This window comes from Melospiza georgiana, chromosome 2 (assembly GCF_028018845.1).
Source record: "Melospiza georgiana isolate bMelGeo1 chromosome 2, bMelGeo1.pri, whole genome shotgun sequence".
Taxonomy (NCBI): domain Eukaryota; kingdom Metazoa; phylum Chordata; class Aves; order Passeriformes; family Passerellidae; genus Melospiza; species Melospiza georgiana.
In genome coordinates, this window is record NC_080431.1 from 79,807,257 (window position 1) to 79,832,524 (window position 25,268).

At 41.1% G+C, this 25,268-nt stretch overlaps 1 protein-coding gene across 11 annotated transcripts in view; it reads right to left on the minus strand.

Moving 5' to 3' along the window:
• LOC131080611 (rap1 GTPase-activating protein 1-like) overlaps positions 1 to 25,268 on the minus strand; it is a 43,900-nt gene that overhangs the window by 14,045 nt on the left and 4,587 nt on the right. For 10 of the 11 annotated variants that reach the window (XM_058019000.1, XM_058018995.1, XM_058018994.1 and 7 more), the window contains 16 exons: positions 21,413 to 21,506; positions 20,928 to 20,963; positions 15,697 to 15,744; positions 14,545 to 14,583; positions 14,234 to 14,425; positions 9,272 to 9,375; positions 7,778 to 7,856; positions 7,439 to 7,492; positions 7,265 to 7,348; positions 6,786 to 6,886; positions 6,020 to 6,149; positions 5,609 to 5,764; positions 3,291 to 3,362; positions 3,023 to 3,109; positions 2,226 to 2,360; positions 714 to 860 (listed from right to left, as the gene is read on the minus strand). In XM_058019000.1, coding sequence (XP_057874983.1) covers positions 714 to 860; positions 2,226 to 2,360; positions 3,023 to 3,109; positions 3,291 to 3,362; positions 5,609 to 5,764; positions 6,020 to 6,149; positions 6,786 to 6,886; positions 7,265 to 7,348; positions 7,439 to 7,492; positions 7,778 to 7,856; positions 9,272 to 9,375; positions 14,234 to 14,425; positions 14,545 to 14,583; positions 15,697 to 15,744; positions 20,928 to 20,945 — 1,446 coding nt within the window. In that variant the 5' untranslated portion in view covers positions 20,946 to 20,963; positions 21,413 to 21,506. The remainder of the gene's footprint in view (positions 1 to 713; positions 861 to 2,225; positions 2,361 to 3,022; positions 3,110 to 3,290; positions 3,363 to 5,608; positions 5,765 to 6,019; positions 6,150 to 6,785; positions 6,887 to 7,264; positions 7,349 to 7,438; positions 7,493 to 7,777; positions 7,857 to 9,271; positions 9,376 to 14,233; positions 14,426 to 14,544; positions 14,584 to 15,696; positions 15,745 to 20,927; positions 20,964 to 21,412; positions 21,507 to 25,268) is intronic. The other variant, XM_058018997.1, reaches the window with a different exon arrangement.

The following is a 25,268-nucleotide window of genomic DNA, read 5'->3' on the forward strand; positions in this document are numbered from 1 at the left end:
CACTAGTGCAGAGACCACAACCAGCTGGATGCACTTTGGCCAAGGTAACCATATTTTCAGTATCAGAAACTGGTGGATCCTTTTCTGGAAAGATTTGTGATAGATTTTTAATTCAGTGGTCACATATATTTAGTATCCCTATCAAATAAGAAAGGCTTTGATAGTGACTAGAAATATTCATTATTTTTCTCACCCCAAACTTTATTAATTCTGCTGTTTGTTCCCAACATGCAAATTCTATTTACAGCAAAACAGCACCTTGAATATCTTGTGCACCTGTTTATATTACAGAAAACAGTGTGATTGGTGAAATCGAAGAAAATGAAACAGTTCTAGGGTCCTTATGTTCTCAGGTCTTGCCATATGACAATACAGTACCATTCCAGCCAAACCACAGTGCATGCATTTTTTAACACATGGCACCGTACAGGATCTAATCCAGGATATCAGAGATAGATGTCTGATGCAGAATCATGTTTGGCTTTCTTCTCCCAGTCTGCATCAATCTCAGCTCTAGTTTACACATGAACTGGGGCTAGAGATGGGCACAGACAAAACAGACTGCAACACATGCTGTCACCACTTGTGAAATGGGATGATACAACAAAAAGATTCACAGTGGGACAAGAGGACAAACTAATAGGGAAAGGAAATGTTTGGGTGGTTACAAAGGTATGCCGGGTTCTCTCTTACAGCCCACCCGAATACCTTACCGCAGCAATGGCCTTAGGGCCCTCGGCGACACTCTGGCTGAGGGCAAGGCCAGCTGTAGCTGGGCGGCTGGGCAGGGTGGCTGGCTGCTGCTTTCTCATGGATATCCCCATGGTATCCAGGCTCTGGCTGCGGCCTCTGATCACCCGCTGAACAGGAGGGAGGCAGGGAAACAGACAAACACAGATATACACATATAGACATGCACACGGTAGGGTAGTGTGAGAAGCACCACAGATTGAGTGGGAAGTTGTGACAGACTGACACCAGAACCACACAGATCCTAACTCCTAGAAGGCAGCACCTTAGATTGGTCCTAGCTGATTCATGGAGCTCTGGGAAGAACTCTTAATCAAGTATATTCTCTAGTTTCACTTCCCTTCTCTTATTGCAATGAATAGAGGTTTCCTACCAGTATCCCTGCACACTGGATTACACAACATCACCTGGAGCAGTCCTACCCAGTACAGGCTATAAAACACAAAGTCAAACTCCTGTTCAAGGCTGTAAGGTTCAGCCTCATATGAACTTGAGTTCTGGTTTCAATGGGAAAGCAGCCATGTCAAAATCTGCAGCATTTAAAAAAGTCATTTTCTGACTTAAACCAGCCTTTTCCAGCAATTTACAAATGTCATCTGTGTACATGATGTGCAAATCCCAGCATCTGCCAGAAGTCATAAAAGGACATTTTGAAAAAATTAGTGTAAGACATGGATGGGTTAAAATTAATGGTTAGCAGCAAAGGCAGTTTGTATGTAAAAACATAATCCTCACCAAAGCATCCAAATAATCCGGACCAAAGCTACACACACAGCTACCAAACCTATTTGTGAACAGGTTAGTTTTACAGACTTTAATATCTCTAATTGACCCACCATATAAAGCCATAAAGTTATCTGAAGAAATGCTATTTGTAACACATCTCTCTTTCCAAAGAGATAACTTATTATATAAACGAGGTGGCAAGGCACTTCCCACATTAAGTGGGAAAGGGCAAGTAGATAGAATAGGAAAGCAATAAAGATTCTCTCTGTATAACCAGTTCAAAACTCAGTTTCCCAATCATACAAAACCTTTGCTTTCTCACATCAATTATCTTTATCACTTCTAAAAGAAAGTTCTGTCACCTGGTTTATTTTAAAAAAATCAACAATAAAAACCCCCTAACATGCCATCTACACTGAAAAAGGTAAATTAACTCTGGCTTTTAGAGGGTAAGGAAAGCACCACAGTTTTTCTAGACAGTACACTCAAAGATAAGTTAGAAACTTTTGCAGTGACTCCTGCAATTCTTTCAGTTATAATGAAAATGAATTGAAAGATCTGCTGTAGGAACGGAAAGCCCCTTGCTCCTAGTTATTACAATTTCTCTTGCAAACACTGACTCCTTCTTCTGTAAGTCATGGAATAAAATCACATCTGACACTTGACACCAGCACAAAGCATTAAGAGTTTGGCTTCTAAGGGCCAGTATGGAATTCTAGACCACATTGTAGGTTTGTAGAAAGGCTCACCTTGAAGTTCTCGAGGAAGCCCCCACTGCCATTCTCTATCTTGTCATCCTCCCCTACAGGCAATCCCATCATGCTGCGGCTGCGAAGCTGCAGCTCCTCAAAAAGGCTCTCCAAGAGGGCACTCCGTGTTCTTTCCTGCACCAACATTGGGAATCAGAACAGCTTTTATTGAGAGCAGGGAGATTTTTTTTCCTGCTTTTTTAATGTCTCCCATCCGTCTTAAAAAAAACCCCAAGAAGCAAACAAGAAACTCCAAAAGACCAACAATGACAACAACAAAACCACATGAAAATCACTTTAAACAGTATGAAGTGACTTTAACTGAATAGTTACAGAATATATGGCAGTAACATCCAGCCCCTTCAAGCTCTGTCTAAAGCAAATCATAAAGGACACTTCTTTACAGATGATGAAATAGAGACATGTTTTTTTCTAGATCAGGCAACAGCAGAGTCAGGAAAAGAACTGTGGTACCTTAAACCAAAAATCAGTGATATTAGCATGCATCCTGTAGCATAATACTGAATTTCAGCTAATACAGAATTTCCTCCAGCAAAATATATGCATCACATTCCTATCCTTACTTGAGGATTACATCTTTATATTAAAGTGTACCCATTCATATTCTATCACACCTGCTAAGAAATATGAAGGAAATATCCCAAAACTGAGTAGAAAATGACATTTCATCTTCCTTTCTTAAACAACACAAAACTAGAAGTCAGAAATTTTACTTTATTTTCTTTTTCTGATAATAAGTATTATTTTTAATTGAAGCAGGTAGGTAAAAGACCCACCTCTAATTTAGCAAATTTCTCAGCTCGGTAGCAGCTGTACTCGGCGTTGATGAGCTTGACCAGAAGGAATTCACGAAACTCTGCACTCTGCAAGACAAGATGAAGACTAGACTAAACAGGAGATCAAAATGCTAGTAAAAACATCCCATTATAAAAGCTCTGCTTACTACTCTTTGGACCTCCAAAGTGCTCTAGCCAGACTGACAATACCAACTCAGAACACAAGTGTGTGTTCCCTGCCAACTAACACTGGACCAGAGAAACAAACCTTTTTAAATATGGCTGGATTTGGCAGCGGCGGTCCAAAGAAGGGGACATCATCTCGGGCTGTGACTGAAACCTGAAATAATATAAGGAGAAAAAAATGAGTATCAGAACACAAGTAAGACCATCAAACTACTATGATAGATCTGATTCCTCCTAAGTAATTTACTTATAAAAATGAGATGTAATATAGTGTCCTGTGCATCCTTCTGTTCCTGAACTCAGTGGAAGGATGTGCTCATTTATCTCTCAGATACTCAGCCAGCTAGATGTGCACACAGTAAAGAGCAGTAAAAAAAGCTGAACTGACTGCTCTTTAAAAAATATTTTAAATAATAACTAGTATAACCAGTATATTTAGGAACAAACAAATGCTCCTATTCAGCCCGCAAGACTAACCTCCACTAAAGAACCCATGCCAGTGTGGTTGTACTGACCTATTTTTTTTTACAGAGAATCCTTGGTGGAGATACACCGCACACTGAGGAGAGTATCTCAGTGCCTCTACCTCTGGGAGTCACAGGTGGTAAACATGCAAATGCATTTTCCCAGTAAGAGATAGGTTTCATTTGTTTTGTTTTCAGCATGCTCCCACCTGACATACCAATGTCTAAAGAAGTAACTGTAATGCAGTCCAATTTTTACACTGTCACTTATTTCTTCACAGCACTTACCCATAATTATATGTAGCTATCTTATCAAATACATACAGTACTTCACAATATTTCACAGGGGGTTTTTTGTCGTGTTTGAGATGAAACAAAACCATTATTTGTCCTTTCATACAAGAGGGAATAATGTCCTAGCAACTACAACTGCCAAAACAACAAATAGATGTCACAGAGCCACTGAGAGGTGTGAGTTTAATGAGAGGAAGAAGGAAATGGGCTCTGGATTTAATTAAGACTTCTCACATTTTAAGCCACCTTCCCCAGTTACAAAGCCTCCATCTCTCTCCTAATAGATATCTACCAGTTAAAATCCTGCTTTGCATTTTTAGTTTTCTGATTGCAAAAATTGATTCTGTGAAATAAATTCCATTAATACTCCAATTTAACAGGATGCCCTAAAGCTTAAGTAAATGGAACAAGGGACGGCAAAGAAATCTTTCAAATGGCAGTCTTTTGTGTACTACAATGCTCTCAAGGCAGCATCAGTTAAAGCCCCTTTAGAAAAGCCTTTATAGAAAACTCTGCATTGGCTCTAGGGTGATTATTGGGAAGATTTCTTCTTTATGGAATGAAGCAGCCCTATTACACTAACAACAACAAATAAAAAAAGGTACTGCAGACAGGCAAAGATGAAAACAATGGCCGGAAGACACACAACAAATAGCAAGTTTTCCCAGCTCTTTCCTTGTCATTAAAAAGTCCAGTGAATTTTTGTGCCCAACAAAACAGAGAGCAAGAGGAGAACTGGAACCCCAGCTGGTTTGTAATGAAAGCCTTGCTACCCAAAGCATAGAGAAAAAGGGAAGGAGCCAGCTCCACCACCAACACCCTCTTGGTGGAAGATGAGATGGGGATACTGTCCTAATGATGGGGATACTGTCCAATTACAATATTCTTGGTGTACCTGTAGACCTCCAAGGCATAAGGACTCATCACCACCATTTCAAAATCCCTACATAATACAACACATGCCACTTGGGATTAAAATGTTTCTACAATGGAAAATCCTACACAAATCGAAGTTTCTTTGTATTTTCTGCTCTCTCAGCATCACTGAAAGTTGAACATAAAGTTATACAGATATCCATACAGAGTCAAGTCAGAGAGGGAACAAGCTGTGTCCAAAGGCTGCAGATAATTAATCTGGGCTCTAGCAGGGATTCTTTCAGCTGGAAGGCCCTAACAGGTAACACATCCCTGCCAGATGGGCATCAGCTCTGGAATCCCCAAAAGCAGGTGTAGCGGGCTTGAATTCCATAGCTAGGTCAACCAGCTGTATCTGACCTGCAGCCTCAGGCAGTGCAAGCTGCAAGCACTGTGCTGTGCAGCATGGGCAATGTAGACATGAATTTTACCTGACTTACATAATGTACGCGAGACAACCCCCAAAGTGCAATCAATTATGGCTCGGGCTCTGTGATGTAAACAAAAATTTTTACCTGAATTCTTTCTGCTTCAATTCCAAAGTTTTAAGCTTCAGAAATTAATCAGCTACTTAGAAAAGCATACAGCTTAAGTCAGCTTTCAGGTGTAGACACTCAAGAAATCAGGATGACATCTGGCTGAATCTGCACCTCTCCCAAAGGCCCAAGAACCCGTTTCCACATCAAGGACCAAAATCGGTACAGGCTAATCTATTGATCCTGGTTACCTTGTAGAGAGTGTCCCCAGTGGTGCTATGAGTGAGCTGAACTACCACATAAGCATGAAGGAAATTAGAAGCAATCATATCAGGGACAAAAGGTGTGCTTTCATCCTGGAAAATGATGGCTACAATATCATTCCCAATGTGACGCTTTCGCTGAAGCTGGAGAGGAAAGAAATAATGAAGAGAGAAGGCAGGTGAAAAAGAGCAGAACACTATGATGGGACCTCAAACACCAATCTGCCTAACATCTCAAAACTATCTGTTCACCAAACCCCTCATCACTACTTTTGCCATTACTCCAGCCATAATTCCCAACACTATACAGTCAGTCATTCTCCCCTCTATGCAGTCCTTCTTCATATAGCCCTCCTCTCCCAGCCACGCTGTTGTAATCCTTACTCCTCCTTCTGATACCTGCTGGGAATCTCCCTCTGTGAAGGGCAGCTTTGTGGACACGTGAAACATTATCTCCTTCCCCCGGAAATTTGTATAGACTGACTCGGTGCCTGTTTGACCTCTGGTAACATCCAAGCCTCCCCGGAACCTGAGCAAATCCACACCACGCCACAGGTCAGGCAGTGCAGGAATGAGAGAGCAGAGAGAAGACAGACAGCATCAGTAACAGTACTACATCAGGACTATCAAAGGCAATTTTTAGGAAAGCAATGATAATGAGGCACCAAATCTTCCCCAAACCAATGCAATGACTGAAGCTGCACCATGTTTGTGCTGGTGAACATACCAGCTTATTAAAAGCCATGAAGTTAAACCAGTGATCCTCAAAGTAGCTACCTTCCTTGGCATTCCTCTGAGAAACACACTCTGTATGTTAGAACTACAGAAGGGATGTGATGCCTCAGAGAAAGAGCCTGAAACAATACTGCCCCATACCACTATGAAACAAACTGGTATTTGCCCTGCCAAGTAAAATTATTCTTTGCTAATGCTGCGGGTCAGATTGAGATATCAGGAGACCTTTAAATCAAAATACCAGCAGAGACCTAAGCTCCAACTAGTTCCCAGACATTATGCTGACAAAAGCATCTGGGTCTTCTTCACCTGCACTGGGATTCAGAAGACACAGCACTTCTCTGGAAGCTGGGCTGTAACAGGGTCACAGCCTCTGAACACATGACGTTCCCTAACTTAATCTGGCCTTCCAGCTGCTCTGTGTACGCACCCACGGAAATCCTGCAGCTGAATCTTGTCACCAAGGAAATCCAGGAACTCCAGGAAACCCTGACTCTCTACTGTGTTACTGAAGACTTCTTCTTCAGTAGTCTACAGAAGGAAAGCAGAAGTAGTAAGAAGCACAAGGAGTACAAAGAACAGACAGTAATTTCTATAGACAGTTCAACCAACAAACATCTCTGCTTGCATACATTTCTGATCTGAGCCCCCCACGGTGCTGGGGTCCTGTGCCTCAGCCCCAAGCTGCCATGAGGGTTCGAGCTAGAATTCAGAGATTCACAAAGCCTATACTGCCAGAGACACTGCAGGTGGAAGAGGCATGCCAAGGGAACCATGGCACTGCACAAACGCTGCTGCCTCCATGCCATTGCTTCTGGACAGTGCAGACCTTGTTATTACATCCTTTAAGCTAGGAAAACTGACTCTCTTCATTTTGCGCCAAGTACCATGGGATCTGAGGGGTCTTACCTGTCCAGGTTTTTGGTAGATGACCCCAAATTTGAAGTTATTGCTTATGACGTGTTCATCAAATGCAACAATAAGCTGTGAAGCCTGAAGTAATGAAAACAGAAATTGTCACCTGGATGTCATTAGCCAGACCTTGATGGAAAAGTGATATACAGACATAACAGAACACTGTACCTTGGGATAGAGGACAGGAAAGAAGCGTTCAACATTCACATCCTCACACAGAAGCTGTTGAGTGAGAGAGGCAGGGAAACAAAAGTGTGATTATCACGTGCCCTGGCTTGTTGCAGGCATGACAGTGTAGGAACTGTATATAATTATCTGACAGGAGCCCCTTCAGGCAAAAATTCTGAGGTAAAATTAGAAGAGAAAGAAAAGAAGGCAAAATGGAAGGGTAAGAGGGAACTATATAACAGTTCTACTGGTGAATAGTAGAAAAAGAGGGAAATGGAAGGAGGTGAAAATAACTTTAAGAATGAGGCCTTAAGAAAAATAGGCAAGCATGAATCTCACCTTTGCCATCTGAACAGCATTGGGAAACTCATTCAGACAGGAAATGGGAATAAGATCATGTTTGGTGCCAGTACGAGTCCTGACATAGAACAAAAAAGGCATTAGAGACTGATGGCTGAAGGGAGACACAAGCAACACTGGATCTTTAAAGAAAGAGTAGCCATTCCTCCAGAGTATTGTTAAAGCAGTTAATTCCAGAGGCTTAATTTTAATTGTGGTGCATAGAATCACTGGAAAAGCAAGGTATTTTCACTTCTTACTACCCATCACTTGTTGTGGTGACCAGAGGAAGACAAAACAGGATTCCTTGGTGTCTTTCCTCCTTTGCACTCCTGTTTGCCTTGAAGAAGTATTCTGCTTCCCCCCTCAAAGTTTTCTTTCACAGAAATCTAAATGTCAAAATACAATTTTTGGAAACAGAATAGTAAGGAATTCCCATTATCAGTGAGGGCTTGAAAGATTGCTAACAGGTCTGTTAGAAACAGCCTAGGAAAGCAGATCTATGCAAAGTAAAGGAGGTAGAAACTGGTGTAGCATTGTTCCAGAAAGCCGACAGAGGGAAGCTGCCTTCCTCTTTGTATGTGTACTTAAGGAGAAATATCTTTCTAAGGAAGAAGAAATACTGGGCTGTCAAAAGCCTCTTCAAAGCATTATAAACAAGCTATTAAGCAAAAAGTATTGCATAGAATAGAATATCTTAATAGAGGAATAACTACCCTTTTGTTCTTCCCTGGTCTCTTCCACATAGGAAGAAAAACATTCCCAGGCACAGCTCACAAGCAGGCTGTCTCTTTATTCCCAGATTACTGCTGGCAGTCTGAAGCATTGTCTGCAGACACTGGAGAAAACCCGCCAGTGATTTTCTTGTAGCTGATTCCTATGCAATCATTTTTGCCCCTCAGTCCTGGACAAATCCTTGTCAGTAGCAACTGTACATCACCTGGCTCCAGTATCATTGCCTACAGGGAGGGCATCCAGCCCATAGTGCGGTAAAAAGCTTCTCTCCAGTGGCCTCTCACCTACACAAGATCCTTCTCTGTTCTTCTTGTAGCTCATCCAGCAGCTCTCTCTAGGTAATGTCTCTCTTCATAACCCTCTCTAAGGGTTATGGCTTCATAGACAGCCCTGGGAATCTAGGGGATGTTCTAGATCACCTTCAAGGGAGCCTTAGTCTCAAGGGCTAGGCTGTCCTCCATTAGGGAATCCAAATTCTCCTAGAGAGTACTCACATGTCTCTAAGTAGACAGAATAAACAGAAAAACTTTCTATTTGAGGGAAGAGCAGGTATTTTCCACACAGGTACTAGAAAGATGCACCTGTAAGCACCACATCATCTTCTTTAAGGAAACTGCTGAGAGCAACTCAAGAGCAGAAGGCAAGAAAAAAAATGCTCAAAGGTTTTTTTGCAGCTTCTTTTCTCTCCAGAAGAAAGACGTGAAATTCCCACCCACATCTATGCAGAGGGAGTGCAAGTCCAATAACAGGCACTGTTACCTCAGCAACAGGCGGAGATTTTCCTGTTTCTCGATCTGTTCATACTTCACAGAAAGTACTAGGTAGCCCAAGGACATGTCACTGGAGTAAAAGTTCTGGTGCTCCTGCAAATAGGAAACCAAAATGCATTATCCCCAACACACTTCCTGGAGAAGCTTTCCAAGTTTTTTTTTTTGCACACAACCTGTCACTCAAGATTAGCTAATTTTTAATTCAGCAAGGAGTAGCATGCTTCCAGATGTGTGTGTGTTGTCTTCCAGCCCACTTGAACATCAGTGCATGAGCATATCAGTCAAAGTGCATCCAGTCAGTTCAGTTCCTCCTCACCTGTCCAACATCACAAGGGCTCCTGAGAAGGAATAGTATTAGAACATTCTGCAACAAGTTTTGAAGAAATTGAGTTTCTTGTAAATAAAATTGTATCTTTCATGAACTTTCCCTGCACCCATTCAGGTTCTGCTTGACTAAGCAGTGTCTACCAGACATTCAACTGGATGTGGTCATGGAAATTCTCTATCTGAAGAGCAATGGCATGATTATGGTGAATGGCTGAACTCCAAGAGTGCTCACATGTCAGGAAGGATACAGTCAGTAAGCAAAGAGGTTTTGCAGATGAAGACTGGTCTCAGCAGTACCACTAACATTGCCAGAGCTTTAGTGGAGCATGCCTGAAACAATCATGCAGTCAAACAATGAAACATACTGCAAACATTTTCACAGTCTCTATTTGTAAGTGGCTGTGGCCATACATTTCTCCTGGGTACACAACCATGTTCCAGTGGCCTAGGTATAGCAATGTATATTTTGTATATTGCTATATCATACATATTACTATATAATCTCTAACCTCAAGAGGTTTAAGCCTTTTGACACAGGATGTGAATGAAAATAACATTAAGGTGAAATCGTGCAGAAATGCCTTGATCACTCCCATCATCCTAGTGGAAAAGCATCCTCATGCATGACACTGAAGTGGGACAGCAAGTTGTATTCAGTTATACAGTCAAAACTTGCATGATTTGGAATATGTTCTGTGAAAGGAATAATCCAGGCACAATAAATTAGTGAAGAACCCAGTGGGAGCAAAGTGTAATCTGATAAAAAAATGGTTGCTAGTCTGTCAGTTCCTTCCTCAGTCTTTTGCCTAGAATATATAGAACATATACATGCCTAGGAGTATGCCTAGGAGGTCTGCTCTGGGTCTGATGGATTAAAACTTCTCTCAAAACACTGGTAAGATTGTCTTTCACTGTCTAAAAGTAAAATTCATAGTTTGTATGACGTTTTTGTATAAGTCAGAGTTCTGACTCACTGTCAGAAATAAAGATATATCTAGTGAAATACTCTGATATCTGTGTGGACCCATCCAACTTGAAGCTAACAGACATAAACCAATCCTATCTTTGAAACAAAAAACAGGAATAAGTAAGACTACAGTCACTACTCTAAACCAAAATGTGACGATGTAGCTATCTAACTTTTTTAAGTATTAAAGATGTCATTGTCTTCACCTCCTCTTTGAGACAGAAAACACCCAACACCCAGAACTGCCCTGATATTGGGCAAAAGGTTCCATGGCTGATCAAACAAGGCAATCTGAAAAAGGTAAGGTCTAAGAGCAGCCAAGAGGCAAACAGAATAATATGACCTCTAGCTGCACTGTTCAAATCACAGAAGTCCAGTGTGATCGGTCACACTGGTCAGTGACAGCACATGGGAAAAAAAGCTAAAATCAAAGGAAGCCACACAGGACAGTTAATTTCTCCTGACCATGAGTTTCAGGATACTAATGAATTCTTGGGATGTGAACAAGAATCAGGTGCAGTAAGTCACTGTGACCAAGGGCAGAAAGACAGAGTAGCTGAGGAACAAACAGACTCAAGGAGCAAAGCAAGACCATGTTCCATGGTCAGTTGGAAGTCTAGAATCCAAATCCTTAAACCAAAGAAGTCAAATGCCAGGCTGGATGGCCAAGACAGCCTGTTAAGGAAAAAGAGGGCATAATGCCAACAAAAATCAGAACCAGAAATTAAGATGCCTTTTGATGAGACTTCTAAGCCAGACGCCAGCAGGTCTGATACAGGGGATCTCAATTGCTTTGGAGACTGGGCCATCAGCTCTGCAGCTGACATAGCCAGGCAGAGCTGCACAAATGGGTGCAGTCCTCACAGGGGAATGGGTACCAGAATTAGTGGAGATGTTAAAACAACTGAATTTGGCTATGTAGCTTGGTCCTGAACCAGGATCTGAAGTTTAAACTGAGATCTGAGCAATCGTATGTATGACTAAACCTATAATTTACTCCTTATGATTTTCTTTCTCTGTAAAAACACATAGGCAACATACATCAGACTCATATTCCTTCAGTGGACAGCAGCCTTTATTGTTAGCTGTCCTGAAGTTCAAGATGAACCATCAAAAGGCTTTGCAGTTGATACTGAAGATTGCAAGTCAGTGATGACAAGATACCCTGGAGCTAAGATGATCTATGTATTAAGTACAAATTTGTTCAGCCACAGAAGCAGTTTCTGTAACATTTAATATAGTCTGAAAAGTAGTTCTGGATTTCAAATAGATCTCTCTAAAAGCACTTAAGTATCTTCCATGGGCCAAGGGAAAAGACTAACAGAAAACACAAGGAATGCTGACAGTTTGCCTAAGAAGCTCTAAAGCTACTAAGACATCTGCCATCTGCAGCAACTTTAACCAGCACAAAGAAAGGACAGCATAAAGGAGAAATACATGATTACATATGAATGCATAGCAAGAAAGCTCCTCCCTCAGCACTGAGAGCTTCAAGTGCTTGAGAAACTGGACCCTAAGTTTATTTGACTGGCAGTTACAATGCACACGTTTATTAAATCCTTCCTGGCTTCAGGCTATTTCTCTTTATTACAGCCTTGAAAAACAACATAGACATCAAATTATTCCTGCAGTATAAGACATAAGATTTTACAGCCTTTATCCTAAAGGCTAAATAAATCTTACTGTGTCATTGTCATATAAAATACAGATCATGAGGCAAGGAAAAGGAACTGAATGTTCTAGCACTTCTTTTGATTGTTGTTTTATAGGGTCTGCTGTAAGATACTCTGTAAAAAGTATCACAGAATTGTTCACATTTGAGCAATCTACATACACACATCCACAACACAGACATGCACTTGAAGTTTGTAGTACCACACAATACTTTGATCTCCTGTCTTGCTTAAAGGATATTACCTAAACCACTGGCTATGCCTCTCCCATCATGTGATGCTTTCAGACTCTTCTTCAGCTAAGAACTGTTTGCTGTTATTCAAAGCATGAAAGAGACCTTTCCTGACATTGTTGAAATAACCTTCCCATGTTACCAACAAGAAAAAGATCCAACACAGCATCAAAATCACTGCTAACTTTGCACTGAAGAAATACTCTTCTAGTGGAAAAGCTCTGAGCTTAACTAGGTTTTTAAACCATGGGGGAAGTTTTCTAGCCATGGGTAGAGTTTTCAGTAACACAAGACTCATCTTTTCTGACACTGGCTTGCTCAAAAACTTGCATGTTTAACTGGACATGGACACACATTCGTGTCAGCTAAGGCAAAGAATAAAACACTGGACACCATAAAAGGAAGAATATAGGAGAGAGTTTTTCTGTAGTACAGAGGCGCTAACGGTTGGGCACTTTGCAAATGTAAAGCTCCACAACAGAGGAAGTTCTGGATCTCACTTGGAAGGAACAATGATGAGGTGGCCTTGCTTGAGCAGGAGTGTGGACAAGATAAGCCCCAGAGGCCCCTTCCAACCTCAACTGTTTTATGATATCAGATTAGCAGTGAATCCTGCAATTGGACTGAAAAACCATATCCAAATTTGCCTCTTGTCCTATCTGGCTCTGGAAGCATTCAAGGACAACCCTAAATTTACCATGACAGAAAAATAATTACAGTTGGCATACTGAAAGCTTCCAGAAGGTTACAGGATAAATGTCCATTAACAGATTGCACAGCAGATCTGTTAGTCTTGAGGGGAAGCCTCCAGGAAGGCTTCCTTTTTTTCCTTAATTATTTATAAATCATATTAATAATCTTCCACTGTTTTGGAACAAGATTCACTACAGAAGATCACTCTGACAAGAGTAACTACTGCAGAACAGGTCCCCAGCATTGTGCAAAGCAGCACCTATTCCTGGTTTTGAACTTATTCTGCAGTCTCTAAGGGAGATGACTGAATAAGATGCAGTGTGAGCATACTTGTCAAGCTTTCTTATCTCCTGATGCCATGAACCAAATCTCAAAAAACATCACGTGTTCTTCTCACTTGTTCTTTATGGCTAATATCATCCTGAGATTCAGTCTGGTAATCAGCCAATTCCCTAAACAGGCCCACCCAGATGGACCTTAATGGCTGGCCAGCAAACATTCACTTTATGAGGCCTTGCTCTGTTTCCCTATGTGTCAAACTGGAATTTTTAAATTCATGGAACATTTAGCACCAAACTCACATTAACAACTATAAAACACATGGTGTGGTTTCATCACATACATTTTGTAATGACCATATACTGAGGGAAATGGACTGTTCTGCTTCCTACTGAGGAGCTTGCACTGTCAGTGCTGAAGTCCCCTAAAAAAATAATGCCATTTCCACTTCCAGTACTATTACACTTTTGTCCACTTGTTATCCCAAGGTTGGTATCTGTATAGGAGCCTCAAAAGACCTTCTTAACTAAATAAAAGCATTTCCCATGCAAATCTTTCTATTAATGCACAGGACGATGCACATTTCACAAGGGGACACAACCAATTGAAACACTACAGACCGTATCTTAGTATGTACCTCATTTACATCAGCTCAAGGCATCATAAGGAACTGAAATGCAGCAGCAGTGCAGACATTTTTAAGTCCACCAAAAAAAGCCCGAGAAACATTTCAGCCTGGTGGCTGGATGGGCAAAGAAGGCTCTGAAGGTCACCCTTACCTTTCCCAGAAAATGTTTGCGGTACAGCTTGGCTGTAGGGTCACTTTCCAGTTTCACTTTACCACTCCAGGAAAAGGGTACATCAGACAGAGTTGGACTCAAGCTGGAGAGGTTGTGGCTGGTCCCTTCAATCCAGTAACCCCCAAACTGGGGTAGGATAATGAGAGGATATGGCCACCCTTTCTGTAATACCTATTCAGAAGGACAGAAAGCATTAAAACTGACAGGTCTGTAAGCTGGAAAGCTAATAAGCTGAAAAAACAATGAAATCCAAGGACAAACAGAGAGAGGAGAGAGCAGTACTAACTCACCTCATGGATGCTGGGATAAGGAATATACTCCTCTTCTGTCTGAAATCAGAACAGGTCATTAGCAAAAACATGTGACATCTTTAAAGGTGTTATGCTCTCATGACTGTGCAAACTGTGCTCTCAGCTTCTACTCTGCCCTGGGTCATCCTTAGAGTTTTACTTCAGGACTTAAGGTTAGACTCCATTTCCAAGGTCTCAGCATTATAATAAAGAACTCTGTGAACAATAAACTTAGGAGCCAGATTCTACCCACCCTCCTCCTCCAAACTACAGGGAATACAGGCATGCAAAATGAGGAAGTAGCCAACCTATAGGCAAATTTGATGTGGTTAGGAGTGACAGCCTCTCTCCTTTCATTCCACACAGTGTTAGACAGCCTCTGTCCTTCTGCTGACAAGGATGACAGTAGGAATGGCAGAAAAAGTGCTGTTATTTACAGTGAGATTGAGACTGTGTCATCTCCATGGCTGCTCTGTGGTACTCATCAGAGCAAGGCCGAGGTGTGACTCAGAGAACAGAAGCAGTATCTGAGCCAATTTATGCCGGTTGGATGCCCCCTCCATCACCACAAAGAGCACTGACTATTTCTGTCAGAGTAAAGCTGTATCAATGCTCGATGTGGCTATTTTATAGGTCATCCCAAGATAAAAGTCAAGGTCAGGTTTGATTTTAAGGTTAATAGGCCTGAGCTGAGACTGAAGAAGTGGAGTTTAATCCTCAACTTGAGGATTTAAAGATAGGAATCTGTTCTTACTTCTTAATACTGGCAAAACATAAACTTTCTAGTAGCATCTCTGAGTCATCAAGCAGATTACTGAAATAAATACTATGTGGTTTCATAAATATTATTACAGCTCTTAAACTGAATAAATTTAAGAAATTACTTAGTCAAAACTAACACTTTTAATAACAATAAACTCTTATTGGAGCCACTTAAATTGGAAAAAGGAAAAGTTAATTCTATTTCAGCTACATACTTTCATTCTCTTGTGGAGCAACTAGGAAAAAAAAGGAAGAGAAAAAAGGCAAGCATGTGTTTTTGGGATGTTTGCAGACTCCCTGTTCATTCCAGTATGAAAGTACACTGCAAGCCAGGTCAGTAATTATCTGCCATTCTCAGCAATTTAGGAGGCAACAACAACTTGGCCTGACCTTGAGAGGAGCTGGAAGGGAACATCTCTGTTCATCCAGACGACTTCCCTGGAAACATAAAGTCACAGACAGTGAATCCTGTATCTCAGCATGTCTGTTTCACTTACCCTCTGTGTCCTTCTCCATATCCTCAATATGCATATTTTATCCCTCTATAAAATCTGCCAATTTAAGCAACTTTGGAAGATTGGAATAAAAAGGAAAAGTAAAGCTAGAACTTGGCCAGTCCCCTAATCTGGCATTAAAACTGAAAAACTATCCCCAAGCTTACACCTCTTAAAAGCAGACAACTGGCAGATATTAAAAACAACCTCCCAAACTCATTTTCTTACTTGATTCTCTAATCTGTTCTAGCTACCTTCCTTCCTATCCTAAGCAACAAAAAGAAAAAATGGAATGACTATGAGGTGGGTTGAAAAAACAGGGCAAAAGGCTGCCTAGTTTCCCCTCAATCAGGAGCTGGCATCCAGACTTGAATCTCCTCCTTAAGGGTATTCTACCCTCTGCCTCCTCACCATGGCAAAGTAGCTCACTTCTACCACACCTCTGCAGCAGAAGCACAGAGGAATAGGACAATCTCAGTGAGGAGAGTCCCAACACAGACTGAGCAGAGGCCCAGACCAGAAGATATGAGAGTCAACAGGCCATAGTCCAAGTGGGCATCACAGACAGAACAGTCAGAAGCAGAATTTGCATCATCAGATAGGAAGGTGAGGACCAGAATTTAAAATGCAGGTTTCTCTTACACACACCACCTGAGCATTCAACTACTGTCACCTAAATCTTGTAACTCCCATGCTGGAACACGATGCTGAGACTACATTTTTATATACCATCAGTTACTGGCATGGCTAATCAGGGATTCCAGACAGGATAAGCAGCTCTTGAATTTGTTGTGAAAATAAGCAGGATTGGATTTCTAACAGCCATGCCTGTGCACATATTCTACAGTGGAACTAGCTTGTCAACCAGATTCTGGTAGAAATAGGTAAATCTCAGAGGAGCTCTACAGTGGAGACTTAGGAGACTCAGGAACACAAGTTTTGGGCAATGCTCCAGCTGTACAGGGGGCAAAACCTGCTAGCATAGTACCACTAAGACCGAGTAACAGCAACCTTACTACTGAGGATTCATAATAATCAGGATGCTCTCTGCAGGAGCAACAAAAGGGAAAAAAAAAAGGAAAGAAAAAAACCCAACACACCTACTTCACATAAAAACAAGGTTTTAGGAAAATGAGAAAGTTTATTAAAAGAACCTAAGAAGGAGCCATAAAAAAACTTAAACATTCATGAAATCATGAGGAGCCAGACCTTGAGTACACAACAAATGGTTAACACCTTTAAAATACTCTTAGAAACATCAGAAGTAAAACAGTATGGCCACACTCCAGGGTAAGGGAGACTAGTAGTAGATGTATGAGATCATTCTTCAGAAGTCTGAAGTTGAGTTCAATCACAAAAAGTAGCAGTAAAAACAAATTTTAATTGGTTAAATATAGAAACACAGTAAAGTGAGCAAGGAACAATGAGCAGGTAACAAAAAACCTAATTATTTTCCTTAGCTCTACTAGGAGAAAGAAGCTTCACATGTTGTCTACAAGGTGACACAAGATCAAACTACAAAAGCTGAGTTCAAAGACCTTCCCCCAAAAAATTGTTTTCCTTTTGTATTTTCAACAATGGAGACTAAAGAAATACCAGCCTGGAAACATTCTTCATAGGAAACCTTTAGAATATGTTTTGAATTGTGATGTCAGTACACAGCATTGACAAGACGAATAACCAATTACCAGGATGTGGCGAGTTGTGAAATTAAGATGGAACACAGGTTGACAAGTGACCTTTATCTTTTGCAGAAGTAGTTAGTAACCATTTTGCATTTAGGGAAGTTGTAAAGGTGAAAAAGTTGAGTTCATGGAATGTAAGTGCTAAAAAGTGTTTTGTTGATGTGGTCTCGAGTTTCAGTTATCAACCTACTGAGCTGAGGTTCACAAGGAAGACCAGGTTCTGAAACAGGGATTTGGAAAAGAGACAGAAAGTCTTGTCTCTACCAGAAAGTCCTGGGCACTGTCAAAACAGGGCTGAGGCATGATGGACACACAGGTACAAAACAGCCACAGACTTCCGCAACAAAGTGGGGGAAGTACTGGGATAGAAATGGAGATTGGGAAACTGCAATCTTCTAATATTTCTCTCTCCTTCCTTGGCATTTTTGGCAGATCTGATAACTGCAAGAATTTTTCAGTTTCAAAGGAGGTCCTGGTAGGAGACCAGTATCTCAGCAAGCCTGAGGGAAAACTTTCTGGGCTGCTGTAAAGGAGCTCTGTACCAGTCTCTACAGAGAGCAAAGGAATGTACCAGCACATTCCAAGACTCTGCACTGCTAAGGAAGCTCCTGGTAGCCTGGAAGCTGAAGACAAGTTTAAATCTACCAGCCTCTCCTCTAGAGCAAAGCTTAAGGTAAGAATAATGCAACCCTGGGCTGTACAGTCCAAAGCTTTACTTTAAAGGGTAACCAGGACCACAAGAAATGTGCAGCCCAAGTTGCTGAAGCGTCAAAGCATGGGCTGAACAACTGCTTGATGATCACTGTCATTCCTCAAAAGGGAGAGGAATAAACTGCAGCAGTCTCAGCCACCCCTTGAGACATCCTTCTGGCTTGAGCTGGTTTGGCTTACAGTACTGCCATTTTCTCTGGGTAGCCAACTGGACACAGCATCACTCTGGGAATCTCATATCAGCCTGAGAATCTCATATTCCCAAGGTCTTGCACAGGGTAAACACCTGGCCTGAGCAGGATGAAAGAATGAATGACAGAGAAAAAGGTGCCCAGACCCAGAGTCAGGTCTAACGTGGCATAACAACGCTAAGATAATACACATATTTTATGGGGAAAGAGCAGTGCCTTGAGGAGACTAGTTCAAAACAGACAACTGGGATACAAAAGGGGACACAGGGAAAAAACCCATGAAAGTACTTTTGAGAAAATAAAACCGAATATGCAGAAATTGTAAGAATGCAGAACAGAGGGAGTGAACAAAAGCAGTCAAGTGAAGGAGACTGGCTATGCAAACAAACGAAGACCTGAAATATCTGAGCTCATTGGATGAAATAAAATTTCCTTGTTTGTCAAGTGCCTGCACTGCAAAGCAATCAAGGATCAACATGTTACTAAATGTCCTTTAAGAGAGTATATACAGTGACTTCACTAGATCTGGAAGCACAGAACAAAGTGGCCAGTCGTCCATTTATTTCCAAGAAACTATTAATAAAATTGAAGAGAAAAAGAAAAAAAAAAGAAAACGAGAAAGGAAAAAAAATGGTAAACTTCTTTCCCAGATCTTGGGATTTTTTTCAGTGTAAAAAGAGAGTACAACTTTACCTGTCAATTTATCACACAGAATGTGAAATGGCTATCCTAATTTTCAGTCCAACAATTATATTCCAATCCAATGGTAAAGTATTCAATAATCAATGCTATCCTGAGGCTTTTTTGTTGTTATTTTACAGAAGAAATGTTCAAGTCTCCTTCTTTGGTTTTCACTCACTTTGATTGCTAAGGAAAATCCCAGATTTTGTTTACAAGAATGATTCAACAGATGTAAAGGACAGTCACAGTCAAATGGAAGGAAAGGGAAAGCAAAAACAAACAAAAAAGAATAAAGAATTAGTAAAAATCTAAACAAAGATAATAAAAAGGATTAGAATTTTCTCTTCTTTTGAAAAATACTTAACTTTCAAAAAAATCTGTTCTACTGAAACAGTAGTTATTGATCCTCCTAGTGCATCTTCGGTGACAAAACAAGATTAAATTAAAAAAAAAAGCTACAAAGTCTTGATAGTGGGCAGCTAAGAAAACATCATAGATGCAAAATTAGGCAGTCTGCATGCCTTGGAGATTCCCATCAGCTCCCTGCTATCTCTCTAACTAAAGAGGTGCAAATCCAGTCAGACTTTCCATATGGTAAACTGAAATACTGACAATCTTAAACACCAGTCTTCCACTGAGGGACACCTGGTAGGGACTCATCCTTATCCATATTTCAAAAGCCTGGGAAGGACTGTCACAGCCTTTGAACATGTGCTTGAATTGACGCAGCACTGCTTGCTCAAGCTTACTCTCCTGCAGTTAAATGAGCCAGGCACACTTACACAGCTTGCTACTCTAAAGCACGGAGAACACATCCCAAACACAGTTTGGATGTCAGTGCAGTGGTTGCAAGGTCTGTCTGCCTGCACAGAATACATGGATGCATGAATACATGGCAGATACACCTTCAGCCCTCCCTCCCACCCTCCTCTCCAGTCTGCCAAAAAGTACTTAAACCTCATAACTCTAAATTCACCATTTTGCTGCTACCATCCATCTCCTCACCTTTGTAGTCTCACTAAATTCTGACATTTTCCTCATATTCATAATTTGATCACTCAAATTCCAGAAAAGAAGTTAATTTGTTTTGGTAAGTTTAATTCCTGTACATAATAAAAGGCAGGAGTTATGTGTCATGTTATGTGTTATGTTAGGTCAAGGTTAACCACAGCACTTTAAAGAAGGTGCACCACTCAGGGAAAATACTGGTAACCTACAAGGATGCTCTGAGAACACATAATCTGAAAAATATGAAGACTTCATTGCTAGGTATTTAACACATATAACATATTACTATGTCTTTATCTGATACAGTAAAAGGGGGGAAAAACCAACTCTGCCCTGTTTTAAGTTTGTAACAAAATATATGCAGCCAAATGCATGTATTTCTGTGTAAGAATTAAGCCAGAATCCCTCCTTCTTGCACAAGTTAAAGACAGGACCTACAGTAGTTATTTATTAAACTGTCTGACCTTGCTAAATGCAGTTAGGTTAACATCCCATTAATCACCTGTCATTATATCTGCTACCCAGCAGAACAGAGTTTCCTGAAGAAGATGCCAGAGATAACTTACTGCAACTTTGATTTTCTCTCAGAATCACACTTCTGCAAAGAACATACAGGATTATAATAACCTGTGTCTATTGCTTCCATCATGCTGACATGGAAAAATGAACACAGAAAAATGCTTTTGAAATCCCATTGAAGAGTAAGAGATTGAGCCTAGAAGCCCTAAACATTCTGTAAGCCCACAATAAAGGATATTGTGAGTGAAGCAACAGGACAAATAGTAGCTAATTATTTGTTTGCTACCAAAAATTAAGAGATCCCAAAGTCTGACAGAATTACTTCTCCTTACCTGCATTTTTTCAATCATCTCAAACAAGTCCACAGTCTGTGAAAAGGAAAAGACAACAGAGAAAAACAATTTGACATTTGCAGAAGCTAACATTATCTTCCGTGGTAACCCAGATATTGAAGGAGCCAACAGCTCCTTCCATATTTTGGCAAAGAAACTATTTGCTTGCTGAAGACCTGATGGAATTGTTCTTCCTTAATTGGTAGCATGGACAATATAGCTGGCCAAATTGTCTTCTGCTTGTGTTGCAAAAGCTTGACCTGAAACCTGGTCAGTCAGGTATCCGAGATTTCTCTGTTTCAATGGGTCAGATTGACTTGAGATAGAACGGCATAAGAACTGGTCAAATTAGCAAGTTTAGGATTCTCACAGAGGGAGGCAACTACAGCTGTAAGACATACATGCACACAAGCTTGATTTCAATTCCTCTGCACACATAACTCAAAGCATACACCAACCCTGAGCCAAACATGGACTGCTTTTACCTTGTTGGGGACAGCAGGAGTGAGGACACATGGAAAGCCTTCAGTGGGAGAGTCTATAACATCACTAAAACTCTGCACCGCCTCCTCAGACCTCCTGCAACAGACAGAGGTGGAAGAGAAAAAAAAGAAATAAAAAAAAATTAACTCTTAACGGAATTCAAGATGTCAGTGCTTGCCTGCAGTGCCTCCTTTGCCCTCTGCATACTACTCCTCTCCCCAGGCCATTTCAGGAAGCTGTCATTACCTACGAGAATCCCTGAGGTGGCTGAACTTACCACTTGCCACTTTCAAACATCCTGGATGTAACAGCAAAAATCTTCTGGCTTCTGACTGCTCTGTCTCTGCTCACATAACAATATTTTCCTCACAACTGTCATGGAAGTGCTGAATGATTTTTCTTTGCCAAGTTCCTCTTCCATCATGGATTTGGAGCAGAATTAAGACACGTGTCATAAGAAGCTTTGTAATCAGATCTCAAAACAGAACTGCATTAAAAAGGATGAAAAGTAGTTCTGATCCATCACTGAAATCAGCACCAAAAGGACAGCCCCAGTTGCCACAGCCTGGGTATTAATCTCAAAGACAGGAGCACAACAGAGATGGCACTGGAACAGAACCGATAACACCCTGCAGAGATGCAGGCACTGTTTTGTGTTACCACTGCTGGTACAGCAGCATGGAGATTAGGTGAGCTTTTGTATGCACATCTGCTATGGAAAATATATTATTACTATGGTCCCTGCTGGAGCAGCAGTGGGTACAAACAGCAGCAGGACTTTATTTGATTTCATAGAAGAGAAAATAAAAAGCAACACAAACACTACACTGTAGTTTAGAAGACATATCTGGCATTGCCCAAGGCACTACAACCAGCCCCACAGCCAGCTGCACCTCTCCTACTGTTACTTTATAAACATTCCACACCTCTCACAGTTTTTACTAGCAGTCACAACTGGGGTTAAGTCATGGTGAAGGCCACATAGGTGGGGCTGGGAACTAAGCACAGGTTTACAGGACACAGGACTCATCCACTTTGTAATGAAATCATGAATATGATTATTAGGTGGTCACAGAATCACAGAACGGTTTGTGTTGGAAGTGACCTTAAAGACCATCTAGTCCCAACCCCTCTGCCAGATGTCAGCTACTACATCAGATTGCTCAGGGCCCATCCAACCTGGCCTTGAACATTTCTAGGGGTGGGCCACCCACAGCTTCGCTGGGCAACCTGTTCCAGTGCATTGCTATCCTCTGAGTAAAGAATTTCTTCCTAATATGTAATATTAATCCCTTCTCTTTTAGTTTAAAACCATTCCCCATTGTCCTGTTACTACCTGTCCAGTAAAAAGTCACTCTCCCTTTTAAATAAGCTCCTTCTAAGTACTAGATTCTTCTTTTCTCCATGCTGAACAACCCCAGCTGTCTCAGCCTATATTTGTAGGAAAGGAGCTCCAGCCCTCAGAACATCTTTGTGGCCTCCTCTAGACCTATTCTGGGAGGTTCACATCTCTCTTGTGCTGGGGACCCCAGGGCTGGATGCAGTATACCACATGTATACTCCCAAGAGCAGAGTAGAGAGGGAAAATCACCTCTCACAACCTGCTGGCCACTCCTCCTGTGATGCAGCCCAGGGTACGCTTGGCTTTCTGGGCTGTAAGCGCACACTGCAGGCTCACGCCCAGCTCCTCCTCTACCAGAACCTCCAAGTCCTTCTCCGCGGGGCTGCTCTCAATGAGTTCATCTTCCAGCCTGTGCCCATATCTGGGATTGCCCCAAACCAGGTGCAGCACATTGCACTTGGACTTGTTGAACTTCATGAGATTCTCACAGGACCCCCACTCCTCCAGCTTGTCCGGGTCTCTCTGGATGGTTCCTTCTTCCGTTGTGTCAGCCACACCCCTCAGCTCTGTGTCACCTGCAAACCTGCTGAGGGTGCACTCAGTGCCACTGCCTGCATCACTGATAAAGATATCAAAGATCACCAGTCCCAAGACAGAGCCTGAGAGACACCACTCACCACTGGCCATACAACCATGATACAAGGCATACAATAATCCTCAAGGCAATCGAGAATTGCTGTCCTGTAGCTATTTTAGATGCATGACTGCTGCTGCTTCCATGCTAGGAGAGTGGTCACGCAGACCCTTGCTTTGAAAGCAGTGGCTACATTCCCTCTTGTATAGAGGTACCACTTATTTCTGTAATCTTGAAACTACTCTGTCACAAGCTCCAAGAATCCTAATGCTCACCAGTTCTCTGACAATTCAGAATTCATTTTTGTGGCCCAATGGCATAATGTAACTTGCATATAGGCTCATCCACACATAATGCTTCCATCCCACAATTTTCTCCTGAAATTCATATGAGAGAGATCTGTATAATGCATCCAAAAATTAATGCCATAAAATGTCTGCGAGGGAAGACGTAGGAGTTAGTCTTGACAACCTCAAACAAATATTGAAATAGTTTGATGGCAAATGTATTTTAAATTAATATTAATACTATACTAATACATGCTTTATTTATCATCCTCTTCATTTACTTGAAGAATGTTTGGGATGAGCAAAATTTATGTCCAAGGCAGTACATGAAACATTTTCCCTGTCTCTTAAAAATCTGAAGATTCTTTTCTGTGAGCCCTAAAAAGGCAACAAGTTTAAGTTGATAAATTCTCTTTTTCAGAAAGAAGTGTAACAATAGAACCTTTCGTGTAACTGGATGTCCTGGGGCCTTGTTTCATGTTAGTGTTTTCTTTGGCATGTCACTGAGGTGAATGCTGAATCATTCAGAGGAGTTAAATCACATCTGCATCATGGAAATCCTACACGGTCAGTGTGGCCAGTCCTGCCCCTGTCCTCTAACCATAAATTGATCTCAACACTCTGGACTGACTGGAAAACTTCAGGCAGAAACTGTTCTTAACCATTGAATCCTAGCACAGTTCTGTTGACCAAATGAGTCCAGTAAATGCCAAAATCACCAGCCTTACTGTAGATTCAGGGATGTTCACAATTCTGTAATTATCCCAAATTAGGAATATGCCACAGGCCTTTGAAAATCCAAGAGAATGCCTTAGATTTTACATTATCTTTTATAAAATATCACAAAAAATTTGGTGCTATTATAATTATCACTTTGAAGTCCACATTCAATTTCTGGAACTTTGAACTTTTGGAATGAAAAGAAAAGCACTAGACTATTATAAAAAGGGAACATACTTCTTTTCAAATTGGAACTTCAAACTCCTTGACCACAAAAAAGAAGAACATCATCCTTCTGAAAAAGGAAAGCAATTCTGCAGATTGGGAGAGGAATATTTATGTGCAAATGTATACTTGCTGAAGCTTTATTCTTAGGAAATGGCAATAAGGGGAAGCATAGGGCCTAGAAAATGCTGAAGGCTAGATTGGGATTTGCTAGTGACACTAACCAGTACATTAATTTCAAGCAGGCAGTCAAACTAAATCTAGGTACTGCTGATCCACTGATAAATTCCACTCTCAATTCTGAAACAGAACAAGAACTTTTGAACATCTCTAAGCCACTACAACTCTGCTCATGCCTTGGATTCTGTCTTGCAGCATCCTCTGCTATTTCAGTCATAGGATCTCTCTACCCAGCTTTCAAAATCATTGCTATCTGCTGTATCTGAGCCAGTTCAATAACCAAGTCAATGCAAGTATCTGCTCTAAAAAAAACCACAAATTGGACAGAATTTCATACATCCTTTCATAAATATATTCCAGAGCAAATGGGGATTTGTTGCACTCTGAAAGGCAAGTGCCCCAAATCCTAAGACAACTGTTTTCCTGAAAGTTCACAGGGAAGCAGGTGTATAGCTGTTGTAAACACTTCT